This window comes from Polyodon spathula, chromosome 1 (genome assembly GCF_017654505.1).
Source record: "Polyodon spathula isolate WHYD16114869_AA chromosome 1, ASM1765450v1, whole genome shotgun sequence".
Taxonomy (NCBI): Eukaryota; Metazoa; Chordata; class Actinopteri; order Acipenseriformes; family Polyodontidae; genus Polyodon; species Polyodon spathula.
The window spans coordinates 31,294,855-31,307,354 of NC_054534.1; the positions used below are offsets into that span (position 1 = coordinate 31,294,855).

A 12,500-nucleotide genomic window follows, 5' to 3' on the forward strand; every position below is an offset into this window, starting at 1 on the left:
ACCATTATCAGAATACAGTATCAGTTCACAAACAGATCTTCTTCAGACACTTTGCTAAGGCTGCAAGTACCATCGCGTAATTGAGAAGAAGCGTGTTTGCAGTTGAAAAATGCGTTAACCATTGTATAAAGGAATTACAGTAATTGCGGTGTAGACTAAAAGGAACAGTATAAATACCGTAATGTATCTAAACTACGGTTAACTGAAAAACTGGTATACCGACCCATCCCTTCCTCAGATCATCATTTGCCATGCTTACTAACTTTTCCAGCACCTCACTCCTCACTGTTAGCATTGAATGATCTTTTCTGAAAGATTTTTTTGTGGAATAGTTGTGATCTAACCAAAAACATCAATAGAGACCAGTACAAAACACAAATAATAGGATATTAAACAGGTATGTATTTAGATAGCCAATTCTCATTAAAGAACTTGGATTAGACAAATTCCCTAATGGTACAAAATTTCTACAAGGTCCCGGACAAATGTAGCAATTGCTTATTGTAAATTACTTCTTAATGTTACGAATTCACCTTATACGAATTTCCTGTTAGTATTAATTATTTTGGAGCCCATTGATTATATAGTATTTTGAAGTAGTCTCTGGTCTTTCTGAAGGACTCTAGATTTGAATTACAGTACCTTGGATGCATTGCTTCCCAGTCCTTTACAACCCTGTGCCACAAAACTGGGTGGGTCAAATAAATAATCAAGCAAGACCCCACCCTTTCGCCGTCTGTCCAAGAATACACGAGACACGCTGAGAAAACTGTAGCACATTCCTGAATTCATCACAAATGGTGAATGATAGCCTAATAGCCAGAACCTGTTGGGTTGTTGTGAATGGGTAAAAAAGAAAGAGGCCATCTGATACTGTAGTGTGTTTCATTGAAGTTATCGTTAAGAAATGTATTAACATTATTTCATATTTTCATCAAATTTTCTTTATGTACTCAAGGCAATAGATCATATGCCTGTTTCGTGAAGAAAAAGTTACAACCCACTACTATATCTCAATATCTTTTACCCCATTAAGTTAATATTTATTGTAGTTTGTTATATGTATTTTTATAGTGTTCTCCTCAGCCATCTGACAGATAGATATATCTTTGGCTTGGAAACGTGTACAGTGCATGCATTTACACAGAATAGCAGAATGCAGGAGGTAGTTGAGCGATGGATACTTAAATGTCTTCATTGTTTTTAAAAGACAGTTATGCCTCTATACAAGTTTCCCATAGTAAATACATTGCAATGTGTATGGTAAGTATTGTAAAGCACATAGAGGTATGGTAAAGTGTATTAAAAAGCCAACCATAAGTTATGCATAGTATAACCATGGGACAAGCACAGGAAAACTGCAAAATTACTGCAAAATTTACCGTGCTAATCTTTTATAAGGAATAACCACAATACAGCAGAAATCCAAAATCGAGCAATGTGTCAGAACCTCATTTTGCCTAATTTTAGAAATTCTAGTGATTGAATAATAACAGGCTTTAATACAGTATAAGGACCCATGTATTAGGAAGTACAAACAGGCTGTGTTGTAATGAGGATGGAGTGCACTACTACTATGGTTCAGAACTGTTAAAGTTTTAGAGCCCACTGTCTTGTAGCATCCTAAGTGCACCACATTTATTTCTCAGTGCAAGTCGGGCCAAATACAGGGCAGATAACCTTCAGGAGTGCGACGCTGTCCTTTCGTTGGCCGCTGTCTTTGAAAATTGCCTCTGGAGTTAGTGATCAGGAACAGTTAAGATTTACAAACAATGATGAAGCTTGTCATGCGTCTTTCCCCATCCATCATCCCGGCAGCCTGGCAGGGCGGTGAAGTGTTCTTCATAAAAACCAGCTCAGTGTGAAATACACCTCTGCAGTGTTTACTGCTCTGAAACTCGTCAGCAGCCCTTTACTGTAAATCCAGATTGGGATGTGACATTACAGTATATCATTACGGAGCTCGCCAGGGTTTACACTGGGAATGAGTGCAGTTCACACCAGATGAGATGCCCAGATTGAGTTATGTAGGAATTTCAGTGTTATATGAGACAGCTTTGTTTTTGCGAGTGTTCAAAGTTAGTTTTCTTTCATCAGAACCATTGCCTTATTCCAAACAAATTGTAAATTTTCTATACTGTTTTTTTTTAAGTGGGTAAGATGCCAAGTGATATTAAGGGAATAAAGGAACATCAACAAATATGCCGGTATCTCCAGATGGCCTTTTACAATCACTTGTAAACCGGTGCACCAAACATTGTTAGAACTCTTTGGATAGTTTTGTTGTTGATTAATACTAATTAGTCAGACAGTTTCCATTTTAGCATTTGGCTGAGCATGTCTTTAGAACTATTTCGCATTTGAAGTATATATTTCAAGAAGGAAAAACAATAGAACACTTTGAAGAACCCATTGCTAATGCCTGGACTTCCTCTAGGTTTACGTTTTCCTGAATCTGGGTCGCAGCTGTGTCTCCAGCAAGAGTTTGGAAAATGTAGTTTATAAAAACAGCGTCACAAGCCCGATTTGCACAGGACTAAAAATCACCACATAAACAGGTGGCTTCTGATTTTTTTTACGGGGCATCATTACCTTCTGTAGAATTTCAAACTCAAGCATCCTGTGTCTTTTACTCCCATGCGAATCGACAGTGTCAGTTAGAACTGATATAGCGTTTCCGATGTATTCGCCTCAGAGCAGTACCAGCCTTCACAATAAACCATAATATTAAAATCGGTACGATCTGTCATTCAGTAAAACACAACTATTGGGCATAACCAAATTGGCGACGAGTGAAAATACAAAACATAATTAGCAACACTTAAAAAGTGCATGCTTTTAACTGCATTTGAAGATATGTATGCAAGTACATATCACTCAAAGGACAAAATGGTTATTCAAGTTTTTGGAAAAGAAGGTACAGTGAAATTATTTATTTACACCCGGTTCATTGTTTATAAATCATGCACAAATTTTTTTTTAATTTACAGACTTTCCTTGATGAAAACTAATCCACGTCTGCGAGGTTACTAGACGTGCTCTGCTTTTAACTAACTGTGAGGACACCTGTTTTTTAGTGTTGCGTCATGCTATAGACACAGGATTTTCAAGAGTTAAAGAAGTGCAAACTAGAAAATAGCAATCTGTAAGTTAAGACTTTTTGCCAATTGTAAAATACAGCGTATGCCTTTACAGAGCCCAGGTTCTGTTTCATAACGTAATTGATTTCTATAAACAAAAAGCAAAAATCACAGTAGTCTGCCAAGTTTTAATAGGAGAGAAACAGTCAGTTACTCCTGTGAGTTTCTATTTAGTCTAACAGATATTTCCAGTGCTGCAGGGGACAGATAAGTGGTTCTGTGTGTGTCAGTCTGTCTTCCTCCTGACTGCTATACTAAATACTATCCTGAACAGCTATAGATTGCTTAAATACCAGAGTAATTGCTCGCTACAGCCACAAGCACTCTTGTAATGTCTTGTACAACATCTCTATTAGCACTTGCCTGAGGCTGTATGAGGTATTAAGGACAAGGGTTTGTAGTTAATGTTTACAGCTAGTGATCTGTCCAGTTTTAAAGGTGTGTAGTAGTAAGGGGTACTTTATGAGCTGGAATTCAGGCAGAAGTATGCTTGCTGAAGTTTGTGATAAAATATTTCTGAACTTTCTATACATACAATTTATTATAAAGTCATTACATCTTTTTGGATGTACATACTTTAGTCAATTAACAAAGAAAGATTATCAATACCTTAGAAGTTAACATCCCATTTTCTGAATGTGGGTTGGTGAATAGCACAGTTTATTTGCAACAGTGTAGATTTTATTTTTCTCCAAGCAGGCATTTTGTCAAATGGTTCAGTGGGGCTCTTGTGTAGCTGTACTGTATGTGGCGCCAATGAAATATTAATCTTTGTTTAATCATAAATTTATGCAAAATCAATTCAGTGCTCAAAGCTATTTTTTTCTTTTTGTAAAAAACGTATTAAATAGCAGTGGTTAAGATAAAAATAAATAAATAATGATCTAAAAAAATAATCATTGTTAACTTATGTGACATAGTGGAAAATTATGTTAAATAGGTCTTGCTTATAAAATGATCTTGTATGTGGTTAAAAATAATTCCATTATAGAAAAAAATCTTATAAATTGATTTACACAAATGTGAACACAGTTTATACTTTCTTTTTTACATAGTGTGTCATTGGATCATTACCAGAAGTTATCAGTATTGGTGCTTTAGAAGGGGAAAGTGCACCTTTCACTGAGTCAGTTTCTTACAGAACCGATTAGCTAACAGTACAGGAGCAGAGGTCATTAGCCGTTTAATTACCCTCTGACCTTCTTGTGATTCTTCTTGTCAATGGACACTAAACTACTGGGCACAATTTCTAATAACATCATAATAGGGATTTAAGTGTCCTCTTTGTTGTAATAAAGGAGCAGTGATGTGTATTTAAAGATAATGATTATAACGAGAATAGACACTCCTGCTAACACCTGTGATAATAAACAGCCTTCCATTTACATTTTATTTGATTATTTTTAACAATGGTGGTATTATATCTGACAAAAGACGTTGCTGTTCTGAAATAGCTCTTCTTAAATAGCTTACAAAAGGATTATATTTAAAACTGTATTTAACATTAGTAAGTCATTTGCCAAACAAAACCGTATGGTCTCTTAAACTTTGTGAAAAAAAACTGCTCATAGAACACTGTTAAAACACTGCAGTAATGGTCCATTATGCCATGGTAAAAAATGATGTTTTGCTTTGTTTTATTAAATTCTTCAGTGTAAGAAATTAAGAGGGTAGATTTTGGACAGGATCTATATCAGAAACAGTAGCTTCCAGCTTCTTCAGATTTAGGAAAAAAAAAAACACTGTCAATTCCTGATTTCTTACAAAAACGTATTTATCATGAGGACAGAAAGGTTACTGAAAAGGTTAAACTAGAATCAGCATGCGGTACAGTTTAGATATTCTCCCTGATTTAATGAAACAATAAGAGCCAATATCTTGTCAAGCACTCTTCCATTGAGAACCATTTTATTTACAGGTAGTTTTTTTTTTCTTTCTTTTTTTTATTGAGGTCGGTTTTATATAAGTTAGCAGCTTTGGTGAGCAGCCAAAAACACTTTGCAAGTTTAGTCACAAACTAAGCATTTGTGTGCAAACTGAGATTGTTATTAAGCCAAACTCAAAGGTATCTAAGAAGGTTTGGCCAGTGGTTTAATTGTTTCATTAACCCCAAGCAGGCGGTGTATTTTCCAGTCGCTTGTGTAGGAACAGTCACTGTCCCCTACATCACGTCTGTGTTGCTTCACCTGCAGAATGTTGATATAATCAGTAAACAATTCTAGGATGAAGGTATCTGGAATAAACTGTGATAAAACATGTTTGGTTGTTTAATTTTAAAACATGTATGTGTATATCCAAGTTTCTGCTTATCCAATAGTAACCATAATCTCTTTTTAAATATTATTTATAACAAAAGGGGTGGCATCCCTTATTGGCATTAGCTTTGATTCATTTTTGTACTGAATCATTTCACCACAGCCTTCATTTAGTGCATTTGATTGAAGTAATTTAAAATGATTATAATACTAATTTTATGGCATTCCCTGCTTAACCAGCAAAGCAAACTCAAAACTAATTTGTAAGTCTAGAATTGAATAATATTTTAGTTTGTACAGAAACTAATGACAGATTAATTGTCAAAATATTGCAGGAATTGCAAAATGTTTAAAAATTCTATTTGTATTCAAGGCATTTCCTTATCTTTACAACAAAGTAGATTTTATCCAAGTACTTTCCTGTTTGTTTTTTCTTGGTGTTACCTAAAACCCTAACCCAGCCTCCTATTAAAGGGAGTACAGGTATGAACTTTAAAAGAAAGCACTAATCCTCAATAGAGCAGGCTGCATTGAGATCTCCTTTCACATCTGTACCTTTGTCCCTTGTTCTTAGTGCCAGAAATTATTGAGGCTCTTTACAAATTACACAAAGAAGGTTTAATAGCTTGGAAATCTACGGTAATCCTAATAACTTGAACGGGGGTGAAAAGGGCAGGAGTTCAGCAGCGGAAATCTCCTGTTTTAAAAATTGGTTTCTTAAAAAAAAAAAAAAGTCAATGGAAAGCCTACCTTTGTTTCTGTACTGTGTTACTGAAAAACAATTAACTATTGGTCACCATTGATTATTTTCAATTATTTTCATTTACATATTCTTTTCATCAGCACTCTGCTAAGTGCTGCTGCAGCATAATGCTGTTTTTATTATTATTATGAATTTTATTTTTCTCTAATTTGTACAAGTTATTTTATAAATACTACAGTGCTATCGACATATTTCTAGAATAGTACAGGTTATACAGTGTGCCTTGCCTTTGTGAAATATTGTATCAACCATATATGGGGAAGAATACCTTTATCAAGTAGACTACTACGACTTCTGATACTAATATATTACTGGGATATTCCTACAGTTTTTTTTTTTTTTAATGTAAAAATAATATATTTCAGTTAATCCCTTATGTTTAGTACAGGAAGATGTTCCGTTAACTGTGTGCAAAGTAAAGTAGAATAAAAAAATGCTATGTTTCATGTGATTGAGCCCCCCTGACAGTAATCTGCATTAAACTGTACAGTGCGGATAATCAGACATAATAAGCACTGACACTTAACATGTCAGACCACTGTACAGCCTGCTGTGATTTAGTTCTCTACAAATGACTTAACAACACAACTACCAATGCATTTTGCTAATTACATCATAGATTTCCCCATGATGAATACAAAGTGAATTAACACAGGATCACTAATCCACCCTTTGCCATTATTGCTGTACAAGAAGTCGTGAAAGACCCCATACAGTTAGTTACACAAACATTAGTATTAACGATTGCCTGTTTGGAATTGGTGACAAACTGCAGCGTGGCAGAATCCTGAGTCTGAAACCAATCAGAAAGTTAATGAGGAGAAAAATTACTGCATTTGCTCCTTAATTACATCCAGGGTAGGTGGGAGAAAAGGGAACTGTGGGTGGATTTGAACTCCGCTAATATTTGGTTTTATGAAGGTCAGGAACCTTCAGATTGGTTCATGTATCTCCCATGACTGGCAACTGATAGAATTTTTTTTGTTTTATTTCACCTATAGTGAGATTGTATAGCTTTAATGGAAAACGAGCCAGCTGATGGGCCTGTCTGCTCCTTATTTCACTGCTGATGCAATATAATGACAATAATTTTAACCTCCAGCCTGTCTCCTCACTTTGATATAACATTATTCACATTGCTCGATTTACTGACTCCTGCCTAAGCTGTCTGGAGTGCAGGGGCTGCAGGCTTTTTAATCCATCCAGTCAGGCCTGAATCTAAATGCAAAAGGCACATTATTTATACAACTGTGAGCTGCATATTGCAGTTTTTTTTCAAACTCCTGTATAATAGGTTTGAGGTGATATCATGTTTTGTGTGTGCTGTATTTCTTTATATACCTTTTATACAGAAATTTGAAAAGACAGTGTTTTGTAATGGACTTTTTCATTGTTTTTTTTCTAAACTTGTTCAATCAAATGACACTAGCATGTATTTTTTAAAATTTCGATGGGGTTTAGGTCCGGACTTTGACTAGGCCATTCTAAAATGCTGAATTTCTTCTTCTGCAGCCATTCTTTTGTAGATCTGCTTGTATGTTTAGAGTGATTGTCTTGATGCATGACCCACTTTCGGTTCAGCTTCAGCTCACGGACAGATAGCCTGACATTCTCCTCTAGAATCTTCTGATACAATGCAGAATTCATGATTGTGTCAATGACGGCAAGCCGTACAGGTCCTGAGGCAGCAAAGCAGCCCCAAACCATCACACTCCCACCACCATGCTTGATGGTTGGAATGAGGTTCTTCTGTTCGAACGCAGTGTCTGGTTTTCGCCAAACGTAATGTTTGTCATTGAGACCTTTGACTCGTCTGTCCAGAGAACATTGTTCCAGAAGTCTTGTGGATCATCTATGTGCTCTTAGGCGAACTTCAGATGGGCAGCAATGTTCTTTTTAGAGAGCAGTGGTTTCCGTCTCCAATCCCATGAGTGAAAACATGCTGCTTTTATGCAGCTTTACTGAGACTCGATTGCTAATCAATCATTCAATTGGAGTCTCGGTACAACTGCACGTGAATTAATAGTGAAATTCCCCGTGCTCACATATTACTACATTTTACCTGGCCATGAAGTGCTGAGCAATCCTCGTGCCTAAATACAAATATACATTTTAAACACTTGTGCTAGTCACCCTTATTAAATACCGTGGACCAATGACTATACACCAACATTAACAAACAACACGCAACATACAACACAGAAATACACACAGGGGCGGGGCAACATTGCCACATATCTCCCCCCCCCACTTTATGCGTAGCACACATGACCTCAATGGCCACCTCCCCCCTTAAAATCCCAGAAGTCGCTAAAATCGCTCAAAGTCCTGGGCCAAGAACAGGGACTTTAAGGGGCTCATGGGCAGCAATGTTGCCAGTAGCCAGGCTGCTACTGGCCGTGTTGTCGGCAGACGTGCTGACAGTGGGGCGAGTCTCTCCTGCTGTACCACTGGCAGCGGAAATGGCGAGGCTGACAGCTCCCAGACTGACTTCAGCAGGGGCAGTTCCAGCAGCGGAAAGGCTGCTGAGGAAGGTGGTCTCCTGACCTTTTCCCCTTTCTCAGCTGGCAGCTCCCTCCTGTGGGACTCCAGCCACAAGAACTCCTGCAACGGAATTGCTGCGGGGGAGGTGGTCTCCTGACCTCTCCCCCCTTCTTCGTAGCCGGAAGCTCCCTCTGGAGGTGGCAGGCAACCCCAGGCAATGCGGAGCGGCAGGCAACCCCAGGCAATGCGGAGTGGCTGGCAATCCCAGGCGATTCGGAGCGGCTAGTAATCCCAGGCGATGCCAGGCAGGCATCCTTGGGCGAAGCGAAGCAAGGATTCTTGGGCGAAGATGTGCGGGGAGTCAGGTTAAGCTGGGGTGCGGGTTTTGGCCCTCTTCTTGGCCACTGCGGCCGGGCGGTTCTTCCCAGTGCTTCCCACTGCAGCTTATGCATGGGCTGCTGTAGACCGCCAGCATCTAGTCCTGCTCCTTCTGGTGAAGGGAGATGTAGCTCCTGCTCCTCTCCCCCTGATGGTAATGGAGGCAGAGGCAGCTCAAGCTCCTCTCCATGTGATGGTGGAGGAAGTGATACCAGCAGGTATTCATCCTCTGCTGGTGGAAAGGAACCAAGGAACCCAATAACACTTTTTTCCCCCCAAAAAAACTGCGGTTCCTGCTCTGGTCTGCGTCTAAGAGGCGCTGGTAATCCCACGATCACACCACGTGTCACAAAGACGGCTGCAGTGGATGATGTCAGACCAGAAACAGGAACCAACACAAAATAAACAGAGAGGTGGAGTTTGGTGAAGCTGAGCGATTGTTTTCGCTCAGCATTTAATAATTGTACAGATAGAAAATAAAAGGTTGTAAAGACAAACAAAACTGGCAGCCAAAACAAAGAGACAAACAAAACGAACTATACAGACAAACACGGTGAGCTGCTATTATAATTACTATTACCTCATCTCCAGTCCCGTTCTCCACTCACCAAACACACAACCCCGAATGAGTGAAAACATGCTGCTGGAGTCTCGGTACAAATGCATGTGAATTAATAATTGCAATTCTCAGTGCTCACATATTACTACATTTTACCTGCACGTAAAGTGCTGTGCAATCCTCGTGCCTAAATACAAATATACATTTTAAACACTTGTGCTCATCACCCATATTACATACCGTGTACCAATGACTATACAACAACATTAATACAAAACATGCAACATACAACACAGAAATACACACAGGCGGGGCAACATTGCCACACATGCATATAGGTCTTCCATCTTATTAATGTAAAACGAAATGGTTAAAATAAAATGGTAGTACAGTGCAGTTAAAATGAAATATAACTGTTTCCCACAAGTTAAGTTATTGGTTAGAATGACACATATTGTACATGTACAAGTGTGAATTTCATAATTTAAATATATGCTGTGTTCTTTACTATGTCTTAAAATTGTTTAAAATATTATAAACTCTTATAACTAGAGATCATGTGTTTATGTAGTCTAGAAAATATTATACTACCCACTGTGTCAGATTAGAAACTTAAGGCTATGAAATGCTAGCGTGTAAGACAAAACGTGAATGAAGCTTTTCCAGTGACTTAAATACATTTAAAAGAAGATCTTTGTTAGAGGCAAACACCATGGGGCCTACCAGGACCATATCTAGAGAATGTAGACTGTAAGAAGTTAATGGCGCTACACAGAGTCTATATAGAGCATTGCCCCTGTGAAACTACATTGGAATGCTGTGTAGCAGAAATATACCGATAAGAGCTATTAGGAAAGTGTTGATACTAATGTACCGTAAATATTATTGTATTGCAGTACTGCCATACTACTGGTATACACTGCACCCTGTGGCATATATAACTACAGGGTCCATTGAAAAGATAAAATCTTTTTATACTAGTGAGGGAGAAGTGTATTTGGAGGTTTTCACTAAATATACTTGGTGCATCCATCAGCTTAGCTATTATGTGACATGTGTGGTGAGCTGTGGATTCCCATGCTGACCTAAGCTCTCCCTACCTGGGCAGCACTCTGCCAATTGTGTGCTGCCCCATGGGAACTCCAGGTCATGGTTGGCTATGATGTAGCTTGGACTTGAACCTGCAATCCCCAAGCTACAGGGCACATCTTGCACTCCCTGTGGAGCGCCTTTACTGGATGCGCCACTCAGGAGCCCCTTCAAACTGTTTTAAATAAATAAAAAATCAGTTCACCTAGAATCATGAGTGGAAGCTTTATAAACAGTTCCCCTATACAAGTTTAATTTATTTATAAAAGTTTTAATGTTCATAAAATGTGTAATTTTTTCCCCCCCCTTTATTTTTTTTAGTATTTTCACCATCAAGTAGCCATGATTCAGGACTCGCCCGTCTGTCCATCTGCTCCCTGGTTGGCTCTGAAAGCACTAAGCAGGAGTGTGAAACCAATTCTGTGTCTGGAGCCTTCACCGTGGATTCCATCATTGAGGGGTCCAGTGAGTAACCCTGGGCAGGCTGTCAGCAGGCGCCTAGGTGAACAGACCTTCACAAATCTTAACTTTATACTTAAGTTTGCCTTTTGCCTGTCAGGCTACATTTAAATTTTGTTCAAATAAAATATGAATGAGAAAGTCACTGCAAAAAAAAAGTTGTATAAAGTAGAACCGTGTAGTTACGAACACCTTGGGAATGGATTCAGTAGTTTCAATAGTTCTAATAAATGTGCACTCTTGCTATCTACAGCCTTAATCTGGTGAATAATACAAAGACACATTTCTGTGAAATTGCTGTGTAGTATGTAGTTCCCTGTGAAAATACCCATTCCTAAAATTTTTATCACTTAAAAATAAATATGTTTGTCTGTTGCACTGCATTTACGAACCTGGCACATGGTTTAGTTTGCTTCCAAGAGCGACAAGATTTCTTTATTCCATAATTCACTGATGGTAAAAATTGAATGTCTTTAAAAGGTGGACAAAAAACTAAATATTCTACAATTTAATATTTACTGTTTCAGGTAAGCATTTAAATATTTAGGAACATTTGTTGTAAAATAACTATAGAAAATTATCAATTTTAAACGTGACAAAGCAATTTTTTCTGTAATAAATATTATGCCTAATTGTGAAATATCTTGAAATACATATTTAAACAATTTTTTACAGTAAAAAAAAAGTGCAGCTCTACTTTTAAGAGTGCCTAGGTGGTTGCATTGCACGCAGGGCTGGGTGATTGCATACTTCCACCTCAAAATGGGGTGTTCGGGAGACCAGTCAGTTCGTAAGTTTGGTGTTCGTAGCTCTGAGGTTCAACTGCAGTTGCTCATTTGTTTAAAATTCTATATCTGTTTGGTTTAAATCTTTTTTTTTTTTTTTTTTTTTTTTTACAATTTTCTAAGATTGTGTGTGGTTACAATAGCACTACTGTTTTAACAAATGGCTAAATGAATTTTTTCCCCCTTACTATTGTTTTAATCTCCCTGCTAAGTTAATGATGTGGCATTAGTACACAATGATTCCCATAATCAGGTGGAAGTAAAGGAGCAGAACAGAGTAACACCATCAAAGGTATCATAATAACGTGCTAAACTTTATAAATGAAAGCGTGTACATGTGTTTGTTATAAGCTGACTTAGGTTTGTGAAGTTGGGTATGTAGGTAGGTTTGAAAATGTGATGTTAAAACTTTGTAAGCTGTTGCTGGTATCAGGACGTACCAAACCACGAGACTCACATACATGCTACTGAGAAGCACAAACCCCCCAAGTGAAATAATGAAACATCAATTGTGGGTAGTTTGACCATCACATTTAGTCATGAATTCTTAACCAGCACAATTAGTGATACACAGTTTTGTCTGTTCTG

General features: G+C 37.9%; 1 protein-coding gene across 1 annotated transcript in view; it reads left to right on the forward strand.

Annotated features, from left to right (window-relative positions):
- LOC121295263 (doublesex- and mab-3-related transcription factor 1-like) overlaps positions 1-11,141 on the forward strand; it is a 40,601-nt gene extending 29,460 nt beyond the window's left edge. The window contains exon 5 of the mRNA XM_041219748.1: positions 10,990-11,141. Coding sequence (XP_041075682.1) covers positions 10,990-11,141 — 152 coding nt within the window. The remainder of the gene's footprint in view (positions 1-10,989) is intronic.
- The last annotated feature ends 1,359 nt before the right edge of the window (positions 11,142-12,500 follow it).